The following is a 23,751-nucleotide window of genomic DNA, read 5'->3' as shown; positions in this document are numbered from 1 at the left end:
ATCCTAGTTCTAAATGTCCAGGGTTTACAATGTTTGTTTTGGGGATAATTACAACTCTTCAGGGTTCTTTACAACAAAGTACTATAAGTTATCTCAGTCCAAACTTTTAATATATTTTTCTTCCCCTAGGAATCTTCTTCATAAACAGTATTTTGACGATTTGAAGCAACAATGAGTATGAAAAAGAATTCTACCACATGATATTTCCAATAATTCAAAGATGTATAATGTCAATTGCTTGCTTATTTATTTTAATGTTTATGGCTTGCACCAATACATTTTATTGCTTTGAAACAGCACACAGCAGGCAGGTCAGGGTTACTGTGGTTTTGCAGACTGTGAGTTTGTAAGTCAATTGCCTGTTTTCTTGACTTTAAGTTGCTTCCCTCATGTTTTCTCTGTTGAGTTGATCTAATGTAATAGATACTTTCCTTCAGCAATCTTCATAATTCATCAAATTTATCTTTTATTTAAAATTCCAATTATTTTATTATGAAAAGTTTAATATTTGCATTGTTCCATTATTACTGCTGTTTTGGAGATGGCAGAAAAATATTGTGCCTTTTTTTTTTAAACTTTATATTTAGTAGTTGGTTCTGTTTTCTTAAATATCGTTCATACAGCTTTTAAATACGTATTACAAGATGCATGAATCACGTGAAAGCATGCAGTCAGAAAAACTAGGATGGAATAGGAAGTTCAAGCCCCTGTTACAATTTATTTAAATACTTCTGCCAAAGAAAAGTAGCATCTTCTTCTCCTGAGGTCCTCACTGCTTACTAAACTGTGCTTTAAAAATCAAAACTGAAAACTGAACACGGAAGAACTTTCATTTGTTTAAACACAATACGTAAGAAACATTTTGAAAGCAATAAGGCACTTACTGCTTTTGGACTTGAGATGTGTTATACAGACAAGGTGATATGTGAAATGAAATATGAGTGCTTATAATGGAGATGCCTGCGTTTTTAAAATGCAAATGTTGGCAAGCATTTAACTACTATGATACCTGTCCACCTGATCACTAAAAAGATGATTAAGTTCTAGGGGAAAACTGATAATTTTCTTTTGCCTGAAAATCTACTTACCTTTTTTTTTCTTCCGTATTAGTGTCTCTAAGAGCACCAGTGTTCTTGCACTAAATGTACTTAATGTTATCTGCTACCGCAAGGCTAGATTTATTCATATTCTTAAAACAGTATTAATGGCATGGCATGAATCAAAGCAAGTGACTCTCAAAATGTTACATTATGTATTTTCTGAATATTCTAGAATAAATATCTATTGCTCCTGATAAGCTTTTTTGCTGTCAGAAAAGGAAGGGAAAATAGCACAAGTAGTACGGACGCGGCTGCTCTGACAACAAGAGCAAAGCCACGAGCAAAAAGGGGACAATCTATCTTGCAGGACTTTTCTGAAGTTAAAATCCTCCTTTAAGAATTCTAACAACGTTACAGCTTGCTGCTTCTCCTGACAGTCCATAAACAAGCAAACATTTTAATAAGTACTTTCTATAGTCCAAAATATAGACACTGTGCAGTTATAAGTAAATCAGTAACGATTTAAAAATCTGCAGAAGCCTGTCTTTAGTCTTGATGCTTTCTGTAAGCAGTTGTGGAAAGCCTCAAAACTCCTGTCAAGAGGGGCAATATAGTGAAGAGAATAAAACGGAGCAGCGAGTCCTCTGGATGTTCTCATCTGTTAAGCGTAATGAATCTTGTGTTCCTACATAATACAGCTATACTATCGCTACGTGCAGAACACCAGTGCAGCTGGGTGATAAATATTTTAAACATGACAGCTGACAAAATATGTAAATAAACTGCATATTTCTCTATTTTTACACATTTAGGTTATAGACAATACCTCGCCCCCCCCCTCAATGTATGCAGTGGGAATGCTGGGTTCCCTGCACCAACTGTTTCATTCTGCGGATGGGCTCCTATTGTAACACCCTGCCTGCCCTATTTATGTATTTCCTTCAATGCCAAGAAGTGCTCAAGTATTGCATGTTCAATTCATTAATACACTTTTGGCTTTACCCAGCACGACAAACTATTCTAATTGAGTTGTTGCAGTTCTGTCATTGTCCACATCAGTTATGCAGTTTTTAAGATCACTACGATCACAAAGCAAACCACTTCAAGCGACTTAATGCAAACTGCAGTCAGCACAGACCAGCCACCAGACTGTCACCACAGTTAAACAGACACTCGTGAAACTCTGGAGATGAAAAGGGCCTATCTGCCAATATCATGTTTTCAGTTTGCTAACAACACTTTGTTCTCTCCCTCATTTCAGTGAAAAAAGGAGTCTATCTGGATTTGTTTTATCTAACAGGCTGGAATCTTGACAGCACTGAAAAATATTCACTACTTAATGCTGACAATTAAATATACCAACACCCCCCCCCCAACAAAATCAAAACCAAATAGCTTCCTTTGGCAGAGTACAAACTGAGTGTATCAAGGCTAGTCTGAAAAGTTAGCAGTGTACCAAAAAAAAAAAAAAAAGTAAAATATGATCCTATATATGATATGCCACTTGTCTAGAAATACACTGAGGAGGGGATGAAGGCAGCGCCAGAGAGAGAGAAGAAATATTTAAGATGCAGAAAGCTTGCAGCAATGGCCATAAACAAAGGTAATGGGAAAATTTGGACAAGGTACCTAACCATCAGACATCAAGTGTGAAACAACCTATTCACAGGAGTAGTGGCAAAATTGCCCTTCAACCTAGAAAATGGGGGCGGACACATTCAAGGGAGGAGGATTTGATGCAGTTGCTTGTGACACTGCTGTTGCTAGACTAGACATAAGTGAACCCAGAAGGTCCATTTTTGCTCTGAATTATCATATTCTCTTACTAAACCTACTCAATTGTGTCTCAGAGATCAACTGTGTTAACTGAAAAGAGCGGGATGGCTCCTTGTCCTGGATACTTGCAAAGACTGACAGATTATTCTATGGCCAGTTACATCCTTAAAATATGACTAAAATCCGAATACAGGTTTGTTCTGTAACTGAATGTTGCACGCTATCCATTGAAACCAGTTTAAGAAGATCTCTTATTTCCTGTATTACGTGAAAGAGGACACTACATGCACTGCTTTCCAAAAGAGAAAAATAACTTACATTAAAAATACATTCACTTGTCTTTTTGTGCAAATTCTAGAGTTTATGAATCCCTCTGACAGCCTTATAAATACATTCATATTATGCTCTGGTATTCAAAACAAGACCATCTCTGTCCCTTTTCCCATTAGAAATAAACTCTTCTTTAAATGGCATCAGTCAAACACACATCTTATTCGTGGCAAGCAGAAAAATTTTTTAAATCTAGCTTGACATCTTAAGTTATTGCTTTTAACTTAAGCCATAAAACAATCTATAGGTGCTACAAAAATTCTAATAGAAAGAACGCTTTGTTTCTAATACGAGTTACAGAACAACATAAGAAATAGCCCCAAAGTTTTATCTAAATAAATTTCAGCTTTTCACAGTGAACTATAACTCACCATATATTTTCATTTGTGTTTTCTGGATAGCGGAAGATATTGAATTAGGCATCAAACCTTCACATCGCTCTTTCAGAATTCGGTGGGTATGTGCTGGACTGAATGGCCAGGAATAATCACGCCGTTCCCTTTGGCATAGTTTTAAAAAGATTCTGAAAGCGTCGGGGGAAATTTATCTAAGAAAATACGAAGCAGACTCAGAATGCCCAAACCGTGGAGGCTCAGTCATAAAGAAAGACTGCAGCTTGTGCAGACACTTAAATTAGCTTTAATTTAGAGAAGTAAGGGATCGACAGCAATAAAGCCAATATCAGGATGGATTTGAGAACAGTCTAGTTATTCCGGCGAAGAAGCTAGCATCTCAACGGGGCCCAACCAGCCTGCAGTTTCTGTGAAACTGCAACTTCCCTGCTGTTTTCTGAACAAGTTACATTACAACATCAAGCTGTACCTCCACATGCTGCATGTACACTTTCAGCTTTGGTACAGATGTACCTCGGTATAGAAAACAGAGAACATGAACGCCATCGCTCAGAAAATACTGGAAACGGCATTCAACCAGCAGCACAGCAAAATCTAGCACATATTTAGTTATCATTTGGCCCGCTCAAACACTGATACTCTGGACAGACACGATGCTCGGACTGCTTAAGAGCTAGTACTACTGAAAAATATTAAGAAAATAGGCCCTTTAAATCTAGTCGTATACAGCAGAGCTCAGACCCTGTCATCGATATTGCCACATTCAGTGATGCTGCTGACCGGGCAATTCTGCTCCCCCAGCTCAACCCTGAGCAGGAAGAACCAGCCACGCGGGGTGGCGGCCATCACCACTTCTGCTCCCCGCCAGGGCCTCGGGATGCCCGCGACAACTTTCCTACCCGAGGAGGTTGTTATCCCGGTATAGCTAAGGTGTGAGTTTAAAGAAAGCCATGCCACTGCACCCCGCACGGACACACCTCGGAGCACTCCTGGCCCTCTTCCCCAATGACCAGCCAACAGCAGGTAGCTCTCCACCCGCTGGGCAGTTTGGGCTGGCTCAGGAGTGACCCAGGCACACTGCCACCGTGCAGCTGACATGGGACGGCACACCCGCTCGTGTGGCGTAAGGCAAGAGAGACTTCCTGATGGACCTCGCTCCAGCTGTGCTCAAGTCAGGGGAAGGAGAACCTTCAGCCCTAGCCGGAGCAGCCCAGCACCGGCCATTGGGACACTGGGCTCTCTCGGACTCTCCATCATCGGCTGCGATCAACGTGCCCCTGCTGCTCCCCAGCAGGATGGGAGTCAATGCGGTCACGGTCCCACCGACAAGGGTGACCGTCACACCACGTTTGGGATATTCTATCTGCGGTGGTTTCCAGAATAGCTGTACTAGCAAAAGCACATTTTTTACCGCATGCATCTACACACTAGCGCTTACCCTGTGTAAGAATGTATTTAAACTAAAAACCTGACGTTATTAAACCAGTGGAAGCAGAAGACTGAAGCAGCTTTGAGGTGCATCAAAATGCCTTCCACGCTAAGATGAATTGATATTGTATTATCAGATACTTTGTTCTCTCTTTTTGGCTGCCAACCTAATGGCTGAGCTATTACAGTATCACTGTTCTTATGTTATAGCCTCAAATGCACTCAAACCCGATTTAAAATCCACCTTTTGCTCTCAAGCTGAAACCATGTCAGCGGTGAAAATGAGGCTGACTGCATCCAAATCTGCACTTACAAAATTAAAGGCAGGGTTTTCTTAGCAGAGGATACTTGGTCATCAAATTTACTACCACCAGAGATCACACCCTCCCTCAAATCACCACCTATGACTTTTCCTTCTAATGAAAAAAAAAAAAAAATAGCTGCAATGAGCCAGGGCTGTATTTTTTTTAATGCCACCACTTTTTTTCGGTGTGGGAAGTAAAAGGAGACTTATGCCTCTTCCCTAGGCACAGCACATTTTCAGATGTATGAAAGAATAAGCAGATATTGCTTAGCAGCTCGAAGCCTTGTCTACAGAGGCACTGTACATACATACAGTTAATAAGAGATAAAAGTCCTGGCCCTAGAAAGCTTCCAGTCAAAACAGATGAAAGGATGGGGAAAAAAGAAGTAATATTATCCTCTTTTTTATATATATTTGAAAGCAAAGAACTGAGAAAATAGGTCATTTGCCCAAGACTGCAAGGAAAGCCTGTAAATATGGATTTAAACTTAAACTTAATACTTCCCAAGTCTCAATCCAGTGTCACAAAACTGTAATTTCTGATTTTTGAAAACTTTCTCTTGTGTCTAATTTGAATAATTGGCTGTTTCACAGAAGCTGGCAAATATATGCCTCTTGTAACAAAAAGTCATTGTGCAACAAAAATTTCTATTTTCATTTATAATTATCTACCACAACATATTGACCCCTGTGTTGACCACAATCAAAATACTGTAATGGCTGAAATATGAGGTCAAAACACAAGAGAGGAACTCCCTCCTGGATATAAGGAAAAAGGACAGAAGGAATGTATTTAGGGAAAACTGAGGAAAAAAGAATTGAACCTCTATCTGAGAGCTACTTGTAGGTGCATTTTTTGTTGCATATTTTCTCCTCCAGTGTTAAAGAGAACTGACTGTCTTTCAGTTGGAAAAAATAGCTATATTGCAAGACTCTCCCCTTTCCCACAGTATCTGTATTCCTCTAGCATTTATATTTGATGAAGTCTTTTTAAAAGAGAAACTATTCTTTAAAAAAAACACACTGAGGTGGCAAAGACATAAATCCCTCACATTGTCCCCAGAGCCTGTCTCTTTAGGATTATTATAGATTAGATTATTATGTAAAGGAAGATTTAAATATCTTATTTACCTGAACAGCATCATAATACATTTTCTTGCCTTCTTCATCTGTCTTGTCCGACATCAGCCATGCCTTGAGCAAATATTCATAAAAGCTATCCCCAAGCCCTCCAATGGAGACGTGATCTAAAAGGGGAAGAAAGAGATTCAACAGCAATTTCATCTTCAGTCTGGGCAGTAAAATACCATTACAGTTTGAAACAGTGGATTTAATGCATTTAAAATCTCTTTCTACAACAATCTTTAATAAATGCAAGCCTGGAACCTCAGGAAAAACTTAACTGGTATATACAGATAATTATTTCTTCAATTGCTAACTTTTTCATCAGGCTAAAGCACAATAGTTATTTAATATCCACAACGTGCCCCAAGAGTTCATGGCAAAGAAGCAAGAATTTATACGTTTAACATCTAATTCATGTAGTCTATCCCACACAAAAATGTGTTAACCTAAGTTCTTTTTTATTTTAAAACCAGGAAAAAAATTAGAAAACGCTCTCTAATTTGATAAAGGCTTTCCCCTCTTAACAGGCAGGCATTGTTTTTATTTGCTCTTTTATTCACTAATACTCCATTTAAGTCACTTCATAAAAAAGGCCAAAATGTTTTAGCTCCTTACTGCAGAGTTGAATTTCAGGTTATTTTATGGTATTTCAAAATGCCAACCCATATGTTTAAAAATAATATTACATTTTTGAACATCTGGCTGCTCTCAGAACTCAGCAGTGGTTCTAGAAGGAAATAAAAAAAGATTTTGCCACATCTACAGATGATTATTGCTATCACACTGCTCTATTCTGCCCTACGTTTACTATGTGAAATGATCTGGTGCTAGAGATGCTGTGATTATTCAACTGCACACGTTTGGGACGTGACCCTGCAAACATTAATTAACATCAGCTGAGTCAGACCGTTCGATGTCAGTTGCACCAGTGACGTGAAAGTTAGCGATGCTCTCAGCTGCTCGCACGACGTTGCACTCACTTGCTGCCCAAGAGCCTAAAGATTCTTGGCAAAATTTTAATGGGCTATCATATGATTTCAGCATAGGTCCCCTAAACACATCAAATGCTACAAATATATATATATATAAAAATAATATATATATATATATATATATATAAAGTGTTTCTCTAAGCTCCATTAAACTAAGAACACTAGCTAGAGGTTTTCTTAAGTTGCTGCTGCCTGGTAACGTTAAGGGATTTGGCATTTATCAAGTGTCCAGTGAAAGGATTTCAAAGTGCTTTACCAGGCCTACTCATTTAAAACCATCAATTTTACAGCAAGGAGGGGGTCCACTGATTCCACCCGAGACATCTGGGATGGAGACATGGTTACATGTATCACGCAGCAAGCCCGTGAGTCATACCACAAAATTCTGGGCATGAGAAAAGTAAAACACGTGTGGGGTAATCCAGGCTCATAAAGTGAGATGCAGAAGGGTTTGTGGTACAGAGCTCACACTTCCCAACACCTAACTCTGGTCTTAGCTTCAAAGTTATGCCTCTGTTGGTGGAAATCAAAAGAACACAGAGAATTTATTTTAAACTCCTTGGTATCTTCTCTTCATGGAATGCCTCTTTTCACCTTCTAAATAGGTTGCAAAGCCATGCAAATGTAGAAGAGAGACTTTTTTCTATTAAAACTTTATTAACAGTGCCTTTTTCCTCCACTAGGCTGTGACATACAAAAAATAATTTAGTTTTCCAAACGTATGCTGTCCCTTTGCCTAATGAATACATTGTACCATCAAACCTGGGTTATAAACGGCTTTCCCACCCCCCTCCTCTTTTGAATGAGATATATTATATTTTTGGAAAGAATACACCATTCATTTAATTAAATGTTCATGATCCAAAAGGAAAAGAGGCTTCCTAAAAAAAAAAAGAACATTTTCTATGATCGAAGGCTGATCTTTGAACAGCAGCATTTAAATGACCTTTACGGTTTCCTAAATAAATTACCATAGAAACCTCTGACATTTGCAAACTAAATAGCACAAGCAGAGTTTCATCAATAATAAGCCCTGTTATTATATACATTATTGCAGTAGACAAATCCAATTGACGCACGCTGCAGCAAATCACTGTCAGTTTACTGTCAAAATAACAAGGGCTAAATGAATTTACAGGAACAATGGCAGTGATCCAGCGGTGTCCTTCACAGTTACAGCATTGCTAGAGCAGAAATGTTCAGGAACTGTTCCTCCCTCCCCACTTGATGTTTGAGAGAAAATACTTCTGTCTTGTACCAGTTAAGAGTCTAGTTTTTTTTTTCCTGTAGTAATCAACTGAAAACAGCCCAGAAAAGCAATCTCAAATAAAACATCTCTCAAGTCTTAACATTCTGATCTTCTACTATGGGAAAAAAATTAATAAATCAGTGTCTGTGAACACGATCAAGTGAACTGGAAGAGATGCAACAAGATCAAATTTGTTTTTGCTGCTTCAGCATGCTAGGGGCTGACCTGCATCAACATCTGTGTCCATCGTTTGCATGTGCAGGAACCTATTTCTTTGTCAATACTACATGCTATTGGAAAGCAAAGCTGGTATAAACTGTAAGTTTTCCTGTGCACACCAACAAAAACTGGCATTTAATGTGAACGAGGAATACATAAGACACAATTATATTAATAATAGGGAAATGGCAAAGGCCATAAGGCAGAGTAAGTATTTGACTGCTTTAAAATAACTAAGGCAGAGCCACTAATGGCATCAGCCACTAGAAAGATCTGCTCTCATGCAGCTCATCAAAAAGCTGAGTTTCTGTGGCTGACTGAAGCCAAGGTAAGAGGTAACTGGACCCGGCTCACAGGTGCTGAGGTGGTCTTCTAACCAAACGCAGTGCCTATAGCTGTGGGATCAACACCTCCAGTGGGAGGTTTTAATGTTTTACAAGTCTGTGCTGAACCAACATGGGTAACAACTGGGCGCACATCTCTCAGATGTGTAAATGGATGTCACAGTTTATACCAACATGCCAACTGGAGTTGATGGTTATGCACGGCTGAGCTGCCACAGGCCTTGTGGCATGGTGACCTGAAGGAAGCCTCACAGTGTAGCAGACTAGAAGGCTTTCTAAAGTGTTGGGCATAATTCTCATTCATAAAGGGAAATGGCCTTTGCCTTGATGGGACAATACAACTGAGCAGCACAGCCTTTTTGGACATCTTTTTAATTCAAAGTGACACAAAGCATTCAAAAATATATTTTATTTAATAAAACACTCGTTCTTTGCCTTTGTGAAAATTATCTTCTCTATCCAGACTGTGGCCAGTCCCATAAGGACTCCAGAACCTCACTTCCACCTCAGCTGCATCCTAAACAAGCTATTATATTCAAAAACTTCTCCAGTCCTTTCCCTCTCTTGTGTTGTCTAACCAGCTCCAACACTGATAATCTACAGGACCATCTCATCTGCCCATGTCTTTTCAGACCAAGACAGTGTATGTTGCCTGTTTTCTTTCAATAATGTAGGGAGGAAAAAATACCAGAACACTGAGTCACATGAATGGGATGGTGGTAGACTGAACCTAAGCAGGAAAAGTGGAAAAAGCAGCAGTGTCTCTAGAATTGTAAACCAGCACACTATGTAGGCTTTGAACATGTTATGAAGATCAGAGAAGGCAGTTTACAACAAGAAAAGGCTCGGTCATCAGGAAGGGGCTAAGAAGTTCAAATACCTCAAGCATTTTATTATACTCTTTCCCTTCTAATTTTGGTGCCTCCAATAATGGTTCCAAGGGGATTAATGCCATGACACAGTTCTGTTTAGTTTGTTTCCTCAGTTGTTGGCATTAAACGTCAATAGAAATCACAGCTGGTACTAACTGGAAAGACTTGTTTTATTTTATCTTCATTGGAGCCACACCACTCTAAAAACATGGAATTTGATTCAGACAAGCTGATAATATTTCCTTAAACAGCTACTTTAGAGAGCATTTTAGATTTTTGAATAAAAGACTTTTGTAGTCTACAAATTCCTTTCTAAAATGATACATATTCAGACATTTCCCTGCTTGCACAAGCCATACTGAAAGATCAAAGAAAAGTACATTAAAATACAGCAAGTAGGATTATTATTTTTATATTTGTAGTATTTTTTTACACTGTATAGAACCTCAGCTATAATGTGAGGTTTTATACTTCATAAAAGTTCTTTATAGAATCATGGAATCATTAAGGTTGGAAAGGACCTCTGAGATCATCGAGTCCAACCGTTAACCTAACTGCCAGGTCCACCTCTAAACCATGTCCCTAAGCACCACATCCACACGTGTTTTGAACACTTCCAGGGACTGCGATTGCACCGCTTCCCTGGGCAGTCTGTTCCAATGCCCAACCACTCTCTCCGTGAAGACATTTTTCTGAATATCTAATCTAAATCTCCCCTGGCAAAACCTTCCCTTTTGCATATATACAAAAAACACATAACAGTGATTGAAAGATGTCAACGACGGCAAACGGCACACTGATAGACAGGTCATAGTACCAAAGAAGTGATCTACTTACGCTGGCCCCACTGGCCACTGCTGGGATTCAGATAGTTGGGGTAAAGACCCTCTGGTTTATCCAGTCGATTTAGAACTTTTCGAATATTCATTACCTATTGGAAGGGTACAAAACACTGAGCACTGATCCATTTTTCCCCCCAAAATAAAACAGTGTCAGTACAAAAGTCTTAATGTGCAAATATCCCTAAAAATAAAAAAATAGTCTTATTCTACACACAAATACGTGAATACCTCTGTGCAATCGTATTACTATTGAAAAAGATCCTCTAAGCTGATATCATCACGTAAATGAGCTCCTCAAAACCTCTGGAGTTTCTGTGTCAAGTGTCGGTGATGAAACAACACAACAGAAGCAAGCTCCGAAGTTCAGGACTTGCCATATCGAGTATCTCGCCCTCCACAGGATACTGAAATTCACTGAGGCTAGTTGCCTTAACTAAGCTCAGCTACTTCAGCATTATATTCCTCATATACCCAAATCAGAAATGGTACTAAATATTAAGTCTATCACCTAGTTCAGATGCAGAAGTGAATTGTAAAGCAGTTTTGCCTGGAAAGGAGAGCACTGCTGGAACTGAGCTTCATACAACCAGCTTGCCCAACTGGAACCCATGCAGCCCTGAGCGCTCCGCCGGCACTGTTAAGGAGCCCACTACAAATGAGAAGCCTGGGGAAACAATTACAGTCCAGATGCTCCGCAGCTGGAGTCATCCAGCAGCACAAGCCATTGCAGAGCACATGAAATAATTTATACTGAATTTTAACATTCACAGAAAATGTAGCAACTTGGGAGAAAGAAGATCCTGAGCACCACAGACCAGGAATCGTAACAAAAAGGTACTGACAGCTTCATTATAACACCCTGAATGCCTAGAGATCAAGTGAACTAGCTGCTGAGAAAGAAGATAAATTAGCTTACACTAAGCTGCAGAAGGATTTCTGTTGTGGCACACAAACTGCCTTCTGCATCTTGACACTACATTGCTAACAGTCATTGCCCAAATGCAGACTGCAACGAGTCCTAGACCTCATTTAATGAATTCTTCTATGAATACTTCCATGCAAAGCTTATTCTAGTGTTTCTTCTTCTTTATCAAGCGTACCAGCCTGGGAACGGCTTGCCTCAGAGGGCTGTGGAATAGCAATCTCTAAAGGGTTTTAAGAGCAGCATACAGAAACAGATTTCCAGCATCTTGCAGCTATAGCTCGATGCCACTTTGGAAGAGAACCACAGGCTAGGATTTTTAACATACGCACTTTCATCACACTTTAATTGTCTCTTAGTAGAACAGATGTTATACCATAAATGTCAAAAGATAATTATCTAGTAAGTTGGTTTCTGGCTGTTCCTGGGTGCTCCCACTCCCCCCATCCCTCCCCCCAAGTTCAGATTTGTTTAAGAGAAACACTGTCTTTAAATCCATCTCTAAATACTTTAAAATTGCTAGGAGTTTGTTTCACAAAATTTATTCCAGTGCTGACAATGGTATTGCAGCAAAGTCATTCAGTCCTTTAAGTTTGGTCAACTAGTGTTCATTTTAGATTTGACCATTGCTTTTAAACCTACTGCTAAACTTTTGGAGTCTTATTATTAATTAGATTATTAGATAGATAATATCAGTTTTAGTTAACATGGGGCAGTTACAGTAAGAATGCAAAACCAAAACAAGTGTAAGTTTTAATTAGGAAAAAAATAAAAAAGATGATAAATGATACAGTGTATTAAAAAAAACCCAGGAACTGCTGACTATTTACACACCAAAAAACAAAGCAAAATTGCTTAGGTGGGAATTGAGGGAAGGAGAAGGAGTTGCTTTCCATGGCTCATGTAAATGAAAAGTATCCAGAAGACAATGTTATCAAATTTTGGAAGAATTAGTAAGCATAGCAACTGTTTTGTCAAAGGATGTTTTTTTGGCTTTTTTTTCTTCCCCCAAAGAAAGTTCAAAGCACATTTCTTAAAGGCCAGTGCAATGGAAGGGCTTTCTGACCACTGACAGCAGTGATATTATACAGCATTTTGAAGACTAAACTTGCTGAAATCACACAAGGTAGCCATGGTGCTTTGCCTTCTATAGGCATCACATATTATCCCCAATATAATGTCAATTTTTGTTTTCACCACATTCAGGTGAAGTACTGAAGAAAGCTCTACGGTCTGATTGTTTAATGGGATACTAATTTAGAACATAAACTGAAATTATATGTTTTATGGGGCCGGGTAAGTGCTATATACAAGAAGATGCACCACAAAGATTTTGGAATGGATTTTTGAATTTATAATACAAAACCATGCCAAGGTGATTAGGGAAACACCTAGGAAATATCTACCTTCTGTGACAAATGCTTACAACTGAGGAAAATCAAATCTCTCCCCAGAGATATTAGTCTCCCAACACGTGATTTATCTTTTACAACATGATTTTGACTGAACAGTCTAACCTTTTCAGCAAAGACAGGGTTTCCAGACAGGTGGCTCAAGTGTACGAACTCCAGATGCAAAGTCCCAAATTCTGCCAAAATGCTGCTGCCGCCAGAGGCCCATGGCCAATTTCGACCGATTCCACTAAGATGGGAGGGAAGAGAAATAGAGAAAATAACCATGAGCATCTATAAGGCAATGCTAATAAAATATAACGGGTAGTAGATACATTGTTGTCAAGAGAAGATAATTTAAAATGTACTTAATAGCTGCGTAAGAAACCATGCTTCGGCAGCCTTCCATGACTTCACCACAGGACCTTGAATTACCGCGGTCCAGTACTGCTCTAGGCTTGTAAAATCGCTTCTTGCAACAAGCCAGTCTTTTAGCTCATGAATAGCTCCATCGCACGTATCACTGCACCAGTGTTTCACTGTACGATATCACGTATAAAGACATTACAAAAAACACTGAGTATGAGAAATCATTCTCGTACTTCACCTGTTTTCCCTGTATTTAACACAACACTCTCCAATTCTAACTCTTCCTTCTACAGCGCAAGTGTTTATTAACTTAAAATACTGCATATATACAGCATAGGCTTTAAGTTAGAAGTACTGCATGCAGTATATACTTTTTAATATCTGAGAATTTAATAGAGTAGAATACGTAGGCATTGTCTGTCTGGGCACTCTTACCAGGATGAGTAACTTCAGTTTCAATTAAGACCTAAAGACACTTCACAGCAAAATTAATTTCAGGTTTTGTGCTGAGAATAGAGAAAAGCACATTTATTGCTAAATCCTCACTAAAAACTAATGCTGGCTGAGATTCAGGATGAAAAGTCTGCTAAAGTTTCATTACAAAAAGGTGGGGTTTTTCCCCTTGAAATTTCCAGCAGCGATATTCAGAAAAACCCCTGAAATTAAAGAAAAGCTACCCAACTTTCCAGAGCATCTAGGTGACTAATGACATATTAGACCAGCATATTATTAGCATGGATGTTAGATATAAATACGGTTATTAGGTACTGGAATGTTTTCCTTATTTTCAGTTGTAAACAGCATTAAACAGACACACACACATATATAAAAATTTAATTTTACTTTTACACATAAGCAGCCACTGCAGTCATCAGCTAGCACTTGCACAACCATGAAAATCGGGTATTCTTCCTGAGTTAAAATGTAACTCATACTATGAAAAAACAAAAAAAAGGCAAAAACCCAAGAAACCCCATCTTTAGTTCATCATGGTGGAAGTCCTCAGTTGTATTAAAATTTCTTCTTCAAAAGGTCAAGTATCTATAACTGAAGTTTGACCAACATAATGAAGTTAAGACTCCATTAAATTAATTTCCCCACTAGCTATATTAACACATTATTTTGAGATTTCTGCCACACACACAAAATAAAAACAAGTCATTAAACTTTAAAAGCAGAGTAAAGGCTACAAATAAAGAGCATGTTCATGTTCTACTTAAATGTCACAGCTTTAAACCGTGCAACACCTTTGGCTGCCTGGCCTTGAGCTGAAGGCACTGCTGGAACTCACTCAAATGCCACCAAAAACAAACCTAGAATATTACCTACTGATAGGCAGACTTACATTGTCCCATTTCTGAAGTACCATAGCATCTTTCAAATACTCCCCATAGGTATGCTATAGATTTTCTTTTTCCCAGACCATAAAGCATTGAAGTGACTAAGCTTATCTGAGTGCTGAGTGGAGGGAGAACTTGGCGGAGCAAAAGGAAAGAGATCAGATGAGGGTCCCCTGGCTGACCAATAAAGGTGCAAGAGGTTGGGACACATGGAAGTCCTCTGATGCAAATGATTGCCCAAAACTCCAAAGGAGAAAAATGTTTCTAATCTTCATAGCTTCAGACAAAATCAATGACATAATGAAATCGGGGTACTGCAAAGACGCACGCAATCCAACTTTGATCTGATATTTGTACGACAGAAACAGAACACAAGTTTTATGGGATCTGAATAACTCTATTTAAAAGCAATCTTACAAAGATTAGAGTGCTTTTTACACTTGATGAAAACAAAAGTGAAGAGAAAAACCCATCTGTCTGCACTTCAATCTACCATGGGTCAGAATTTTTCCAAATGGTGACATAAAAGCGTCAAATATTACAGAAAATGAGATCAAGGTGAGTACTACAGACAGCAGTCTGGAAATCTCTTATCTACGGACTGAAGAGCTTACACCTACAGACTGGTTATTCACCCAAGAACAGGCACCATCTCTGGGACACACTGGCCCAAGTCCTGCCTAACTGCTGACTTCTAGAGGAAAATATTTGGAAAATAGCTTGTTTCCAAATCACCCAGAATAAAAGAGATGACATAAACCACTACCGGTAAATAAAGCTCACCAGAAAAAAAAAGTGATTTTTTGAAAATACTTTTTCAAGGTTTTGAAAAGTTACCATATTATGGTGCAACTGGCAAAACCCCAATTTTTTTTTCTATTAAATTTCTCAATAAATCTCAAAGTGGAAACATTGAGCTGTTCTTGCAGCAAGTCATCAACCAAACTTGGCAGAAAACATAATAAAGTCCCTACTTGCTCTCCACCACAACGTCTGCTGATATCAGCACAACATGTCAGAACATTCTGATGCACCGCATTTTGTTAACCAGGAAAATTTCCAAGCATGGCTATCGAGAGGTTTTCTGCATGCAGCAATGTGTTTTACCATGAGTGGAAGATTCTTCTTGCTTAAGATGTTTTGAAAACTACAAAATTGCATTCTTTACTCTCAATGCATAAAAGTAGAAAGAAACACCTATGTTGCATCTATGCACTATTTAATGTATCTTTTATTGTTTTCAGTTCAGACAGCTGAAAAACTCCTTCTAACGCTTCAGCAAGGAAGGAAAAGCCACACTACTTAAACTTGTTTGAAGTTCCAGACCAGTACTAAAATAATTTCAGTTTACAGGGCACTATTTTAATCTATCTCAAATCATTGTATCTAAAATCATATTGTTCATGCTACTTAAAACCTATTAAAAATTTCTGTAAAATATTAATAGAACTTTAGAACTTATTTCTATATAACTAGTGTTATAACTAGTATTACGTAAATAAGTGAAATTTGAAGTGAGGATCTGGATCGGAAAAGAGTATTAACGCAGGACCATCACTGTTTTATGATATTTCCTGTTTATTTTATAAACTTTGTTACTGAACACCAAGTGCCACAGATTCTGAAATACAGTGTTTGTAATTCTACTGTCATTCATTCTCAGGAAATATGAGCCTGATTGACCTGGGCTGCTGGTAACTCAACTCAGTATTTTTCCAGTAGACCACTGTTGGTCCTTCTGTAGATAGGAACAGAAAGTATGAGATCAGTATCTCTTCTAAAACGTACAGAACGTACCAGGAGAGGGAAACACAGAGGAAATATAAATACTTAAAGGTCTATTTTTTTTTTTAAATTACTGAAATTCAGAGGCACACTTAAAACATTTTTTAAAAAAATCACTTCATGTCCCCAACATATATAAAGCAGCAGCTAATTTTCAACTGAAAGGAACAGCAAATCCTCAGGGAAACTGCACAAATACTTCAAAGGGTCAAAACACTTATCAAATCAAAATTCTTGCCATCAGTGAGCAGAACTGTTTCAATCTCTGCAGGCAGTTTGTTTATTATCCCCCAGCCTTTCCTGGAGGGTGCCAGGACAGCTCCACAAGCTGGAGGCAGAGCAAGACTTCAGAATTTCAATATTTAATGCAAAATGCAAAAGCACAACCTAATAGTCAGTATCCTCCTGCAGACTTAGCCAGTAAAAACGGTGAAAGGCCAGAACAAAAGAGATCCAGCAGCAACAATGTGAACTGTCCAAAAGCCACTGTTGCAAGAGTTTAGGATTAAATATGAAAATAACTCCCTATAGCCCCTTTGGACTTTACTAATGCTGATCTTTTTTGCAAAAAAGCTACTCCAACTATGATGACGGGTGAAAATGCAAAATGCTATGAGAGAGAAATGAGAACATGGCACTACAAAGAGTCCATTTAAATTCACCGGAGCCATGAGACTTGAGTTGGAGCATGCAGGTTGTGCCTGGTACTTCCAGGATTGCTGAGGGGAAAAGGAGATCTGCCCAGAGAATACAACTTACAACTGGAATTGGTTGGGCTTAATTCTGTTTTAACAGGAACCCACATGAGCAGAGCATTGCCCAGCCCAACCCGCAGCCCCTGGCTCGCTCGCCTCACTCCGTACCACCAGCCAGCCCTCCAACACCCACGAGGGAAAGGGACCTTCCCAAATGGAGGTCAAGAAAAAGGGGGAGCGTGATGCAAAGGCCACACAAACTTTCCTGCAGCTTTCTTCTCTTTCTTCCCCCTCCCAGTTCCCCAGCACACTCTTCATGCTTCTCCTTGAGTCTCAATCCCCAAGCGTAGAAGCCTTAGAAACAGAAATGAAGTAAAATTATTAGCTTTTTTGTGAAAGAAAACATCATCCCCTGCTTCTCCCTCCAAAGGAAGCCTGTGGTCCTCAGACAATTTTGAAAGCATCATATGATCGCTTTTCAATGTTTTAGCCTTAAGATCATGACCACATGCGATTCAGCTGCATGGCTCATACCCTAGTGTATTAGGTTTATGTAGCAAGGTTTTGGTAGCAGGGGAGCTACAGGGGTGGCTTCTGTTAGAGCCTGCTAGAAGCTTCCCCTGTGTCCGACAGAGCCAATGCCAGCCAGCTCCAAGACAGACCCGCTGCTGGCCGAGGCCAAGCCCATCAGCAATGGTGGTAGCGCCTCTGGGATAACATATTTAAGAAAGGGAGAAAAAAGTTGCTGCACAACAGCAACTGCAGCCGGAAAGAGGAGTGAGAATGTGTGAGAGAAACAACCCTGCAGACACCAAGGTCGGTGAAGGAGGGGGAGGAGGTGCTCCAGGCGCCAGAGCAGAGATTCCCCTGCAGCCCATGGTGAAGCCCATGGAGAGGCAGGGTGTCCCCCTGTAGCTCATGGAGGTCCACGGTGGAGCAGATATCCACCTGTGGAGGACCCCATGCCAGAGCAGGTGGATGCCTGAAGGAAGCTGTGACCCTGTGGGAAGCCCGCGCTGGAGCAGGCTCCTGGCAGGACCTGTGAAGAGAGGAGCCCATGCTGGGGAAGGTTTGCGGGCAGGACTCGTGACCCCGTGGGGGACCCACACTGGAGCAGTCTGTTGCTGAAGGACTGCACCCCGTGGAAGGGACCCATGCTGGAGCAGTTCATGAAGAACTGCAGCCCACGGGAAGGACTCATGATGGAGAAGTTTGTGGAGGACTGTCTCCCGTGGGAGGGACCCCACGCTGGAGCAGGGGAAGAGTGTGAGGAGTCCTCCCCCTGAGGAGGAAGGAGCGGCAGAGACAACGTGTGCTAAGCTGACCGCAACCCCCATTCCCCGTCCCCCTGTGCTGCCGGGGGGGAGGATGTAGAGAAAATCAGGAGTAAAGTTAAGCCCGAGAAGAACGGAGGGGTGGGGGGAAGGTGTTTTAAGATTTAGTTTTTATTTCTCATTACCCTACTCTGATTTCATTGGCAATAAATTAAAGCAATTTCCCCAAGTCAAGTCTGTTCTGCCCGTGGCGGTAATTAGTGAGTGATCTCTCCCTGCCCTCATCTTGATCCAAGAGCCTTTCGTTACATTTTCTCTCCCCTGTCCAGCTGAGGAGGGGAGTGGTAGAGTGGCTTTGGTGGCACCTGTGCCCAGCCAGGGTCAGCCCACCACCCCCAGACTGCGCAGGGACACTGTGTGCCAGCTACAGCTCCGACCACCACTAAAGATGGAGAAATGCGAGCGCAGTGCCACTCCAGCCAGGGTGTTCACAGAAATGAATCTCTTCAGGGCTCCCCTGATAATCAGTACAGGGAGATAACAGAATTAAATCACTTCACAGAGGAGATTAAGCTAAAGATGGAGTCTCTCCCTTTACAGAGTAAACCCAGGGAGACCAGTCTCACCTACAGTTACCGCTTGCCAGGTGCCCAAATCTCCCCAAGATTTCAATTACCTTCACAGGCATCAGACGGATTTTGTAACTATCTACAGGCTAATATATATATAACAAAAAGTAGGACTGGAGAGAAACACTTTGTAATCTTATATTTTTAATTCTTTTATGATAAAATAAGGTTTTTCCTAGCTCACAATGTATTTTTTGTCATTTTTTGTACTGGCCATATTTGCATGACGTTTTTATAAAATATTGCAAGATAACTTTTGGCAGATTAAACTACAAAAATAAATATAGAAAACCTTTCTGCAGTACTGTGACATGAAAAGGATACAAAGGATACCTCAAAGTCCGTGAATCTTCTATATCCAGCCAGGCAAAGCCATACAGACAGTGCGACATATTGTGAATTAGTAAAATAAACAAGTTAACACAATGCATTATGTCCAAAATTTCTCTCATAGATGTAATACATGTCAATTTATGATTATTTTCTCTGCCATATTTCAATCCAGTGAGAAAAATCTCCAAGGGCAGAATTGGTCATTATTTCTATGAATGACTTTTTTTTTTTAAACAAATGTCTTCCTTTTATAAAAAGTCCGTGTAACTACATAATGGCCAGTCACTGCATTTCTAATAAAGTATTTATACATTGCAAACCCTGTCAGTCTATTTCTTTTCTGCCACTACCAGTCTTTCATAATAATAATTTAATTAACTCAACTAAGTCTCCTTAGAACAAATGAAGAGAGGTCAGTAAAGGGTCAGGTTTTAATTTACGTACTCAGTATCTATTTCTCATTTTAAACAAAATATATTTAAAAGATTAAGTTGCTATAGAGCCATAGATGGCACAAAATAAGTCAAAATGCTAAATAAAACTTAATTGCTTTCAGCTTTTCCTAGGCAAATGAATGAACTCAAACCCAAACAATTAATATGTTCTAAACATACTTTGTGACACACACCCCAACACACAAATAAGCAAATAGTGGGAAAAAATATGTCATGGATACTATAGTTGCATACTGTGCTCCCCTAGCTAAGGGAGTCACTATGGCAGGCAAAAGGACCACACTCAGAGGTCATTTTCATAGAATATCTAATGTTTCATGCATTATTTAGGATCGCCACATCTGAAAACGCTTTCATAAGAATGATTTTTTATTTTGCACTGAATGGAACCATTTGTCAATGTGCCACAAAAATAAATGAAGAGCGGCTTCTTCTCTTCCCAGAAACCAATGCTGATCATTAGACACACATCCCTTGCTTGCTAAGAGAGAAGCTAAATTCAATCCTGTAGACCAAACTGGGGAAGTTAAAAGGTGATCTGCTGTTGATACTTTTCAGAAGAGGTTCCCTTCAAACTCCTGTGCTGTATCTCTCTCCTTTTAGTATTGCAGCTAACTAACAATGCTAATCAACTGTGCTTTATTATTTAATTTATAAAGAAGCTGTGATGAAGAATTAAATTATTTTATTAGAGGTTCATACTTTTTAAAACAAACAAAAAACCCCCAACCATGGAGCACACAGGCAATGCTTGCTAAAGTTTCAACTACTGTATTTGATAAATTACATGCTCAAAAGATATTTTTTTTTTACATTTCCTTCACCCCGCCCCCAAGAGTACAACAGATGGGATCTTGGTGTAAGGACCTGTCTTCACAAGCACTGAAATGGATGATTTATTTGTTCACACTTCAAAGATATTTAATGTGGTATTGTTTTCCCCATAGCTGGCAAATCATCCGTACCCCTATTTGACAGAAGAAAGATAGGAACACAGAAATGCCATGTTTGTGTACATCACTGGTACTCAACTCTTCCACCCAAGCCTAGTGGCGGGAACTGCCAGGACAGCACCTCGTGGGCAAAGTCAAATGGGGAAACCCATGACAGGGCTAGCACAGTAGCTGTGTATTTCTAGCCCCAGTAGCAAGCGTGAAACACCTTCCTGACCAACTTCCAATAAATGGCAATTAATTTTTTGCAGGCCCATGCGGTCCCTATCTCCCTCCAGACAGCATCAACCAAGGCAGACAGACTCCTGCCGGAGCTCTGACTTTTTCACAGTATCCCTTTTCCAAGAAAGGAAAATGATTATAATCTGGTTAAGCATCTCTCACACAATGTCTCGACAGCTGGAGACAGCAGAAAAAGAAACTTAAATCAGCCAGCTAGCCTATGTGGTAGTTTTTGATGTCTGCTTTATTCCTCTTCGTTAGGAGAATCGTTTAGGCAAATGCTAGCAGCTGGTTCGTTTGTCAGCTGTGGCAATGAATGTGTAGCTACTGCCCTTGCCTAATCACTGCCCAGCTGGCAGCTTCCTGCTCAGCTGAGCTGCCCTCTCTGAAGACCGACTGATACCAGCTATTACCTGGTGAGGTGATTTCTAGGGATGCTGACTTAGCAGGAGGAGGCAGACGGTAAATTAGTACCATCCGTGACTGCAGTATGAAGACTAACAACAAAAGTGGTTACTCAATTTTACAGTACGACAGGGAATAAAAAAAAATCTATGCTGTAATGTCAGACAGAACATGAATGTTTTTTTTTACGGTAACAAGTGAGATAACGAAGAGGTATAGCTTCAAGAACTATTAGTTTGAGAACATTAATTTTGTCTATTTGCCTAGTCATATGCAGTGTCAGCATTAACATATGCTGATCTGCTGGCCACTTCAGTTCTGCCAGTACAGGAGATGCATCCATTTGTATTGCAGGCACATGCACATCATCATCTGGCTGGAAATGAGAGTAGGAAAAGTCAGATTACTATGGTTCATCAGAATCAGAGAAACTACCAGCACAGCTCCAAAAAGACGCTAATATGAAATAGACCTTATTTTAAGATCCCTGCTTTTCTCCATGAGGTTGATCAGGTCCTTCAAAGGCAATGTATGTGGCACACTTTCCCATCCAAACATTACAGAGATGTCCATCTGTAAAAGGGCAGGAGAAGAGAAAACAGTCTCTTTGCTCCTCTTGTCAATTTTAGGAAGACGGGACCAGTCAGAATAGTTTTGCTGTTCTTGAAGATTAACAGTTGTTTTAGAGACCCTACAGTACCTAAGCACATCAGTTGCACTGTCTGTGGTTAAATTTTTCAAGAACAAAAGTTATCCTCCTCCCAACATTTTTGCCTTTTACCTTTGTAAGGAAACCTACCCAGTGACCTCTAAAGCTGTCCTGGAATGGTCACTATTTCCTTACTGTACTGGCAGGCAAAAGGTTAAAATGCTCAACAATCCTGGAATGCTATCAAGTGGGTTGATCTTCCTCAAGGTGACCATCCAACAGGCAATTTCTCTTCAAACTGCACGGAACAGCAACAGAGACTGAAGAGCACTGTTCACGTAGAAGCGGGAAGGAAACGGAAGGTGCACGAAGTATGGAATTTCCATTATCAACCTGTGCTGTGGCCTCGGCCAGGACAGGTCCCCACCTCCCTGAAGGATCAAGTCAGTGGTGGAGGAGGTGTTGGAGAAGTGTGCATATAAACACACGAGGAGGCTAGAGAGTTACGTCTGCTACACATCCAAGTCATAGTCCATGAAACCCCACTAAGCACTCTTCGCTTGGTAAAAAAGGGCACTGTTCAATACCACCATCAAACTCACTGTCATGGCAGCAGGACCAGCCCCTCTGTGGTGAAAACTGCTTGCTCATGATTAGGTCAGGGTAATGATGGGTCCTGGGGCAATACTGAAGTGAGTGGACACTGAAGCAAATGGAAACAGCAGCAGAGGGAGCAGGAGGACCCAAGAGGCAGGTGGAGACCAAAATGCCAGAAAGAACCAAGACAAAGAGGAGACAATCTCATCTGCCTCTGGAGAGCAGCAGAGAATAAGCAAAGGCCAGTGAAATTGCCTGTGGGAAGATCATGCTTTACTGTACACATTGAAGTCTGTCAGCTGCTGAGAATAAAAAATAAAACACCTCCTCCACAGTAACACCACCGTACACCCTGGGATACTTCTTTCGTGATCTGATACATGGGTTTTGAACATCTGGATCTAGCGATACTGTCTATTGATGCTTAAAATAATCAGAGTATCTTATTCTCACCAGTCCATTCAGACTGCTTCATTTATGTCAAATTCCTGCAGCATTTCTCTGTGGAAAAATACTGAATATCTCTAGGACTTTACTGGCAGGTTTCGTACAATCCTTTCCTTATGGCTGTCTGCCCTGTGACACTTTTCACATTACTGGTGCTCTAAAGGAGCATCAAAGCTTGTGGAACTGGCACCCCACAGCAAACCAACAGAGCAGTAAACTCACATGTACGCACCCACATGGAGGAGTGTGAGACAGGCAGAGACAATTAGTAGCCCAGCAGTACATGATTTGAAATGTCACTACGAGACATGTCAAGTGTTTAAAGGTAATTTTCAGTGTCACCATCACTGTACTAAAACTGTACTTGTTACTGTAATCATTTCTGATAAAAGTTATCTGAGCACAGCACAG

The 23,751-nt window shown here is 40.1% G+C and overlaps 1 protein-coding gene across 1 annotated transcript in view; it reads right to left on the bottom strand.

The window, feature by feature from the left end:
- Positions 1 to 23,751, bottom strand: part of MAN1A1 (mannosidase alpha class 1A member 1) — a 150,873-nt gene that overhangs the window by 17,259 nt on the left and 109,863 nt on the right. The window contains exons 6-8 of the mRNA XM_087775918.1: positions 13,314 to 13,437; positions 10,870 to 10,963; positions 6,363 to 6,478 (exon numbers count right to left, since the gene is read on the bottom strand). Coding sequence (XP_087632044.1) covers positions 6,363 to 6,478; positions 10,870 to 10,963; positions 13,314 to 13,437 — 334 coding nt within the window. The remainder of the gene's footprint in view (positions 1 to 6,362; positions 6,479 to 10,869; positions 10,964 to 13,313; positions 13,438 to 23,751) is intronic.

Source organism: Nipponia nippon, unplaced genomic scaffold (genome assembly GCF_047370975.1).
Source record: "Nipponia nippon isolate SJK-2023a ecotype South Korea unplaced genomic scaffold, ASM4737097v1 scaffold_4, whole genome shotgun sequence".
NCBI lineage: Eukaryota > Metazoa > Chordata > Aves > Pelecaniformes > Threskiornithidae > Nipponia > Nipponia nippon.
Note: the sequence above shows the minus strand (reverse complement) of the source record. Positions and strands in the feature narration are given on the sequence as shown.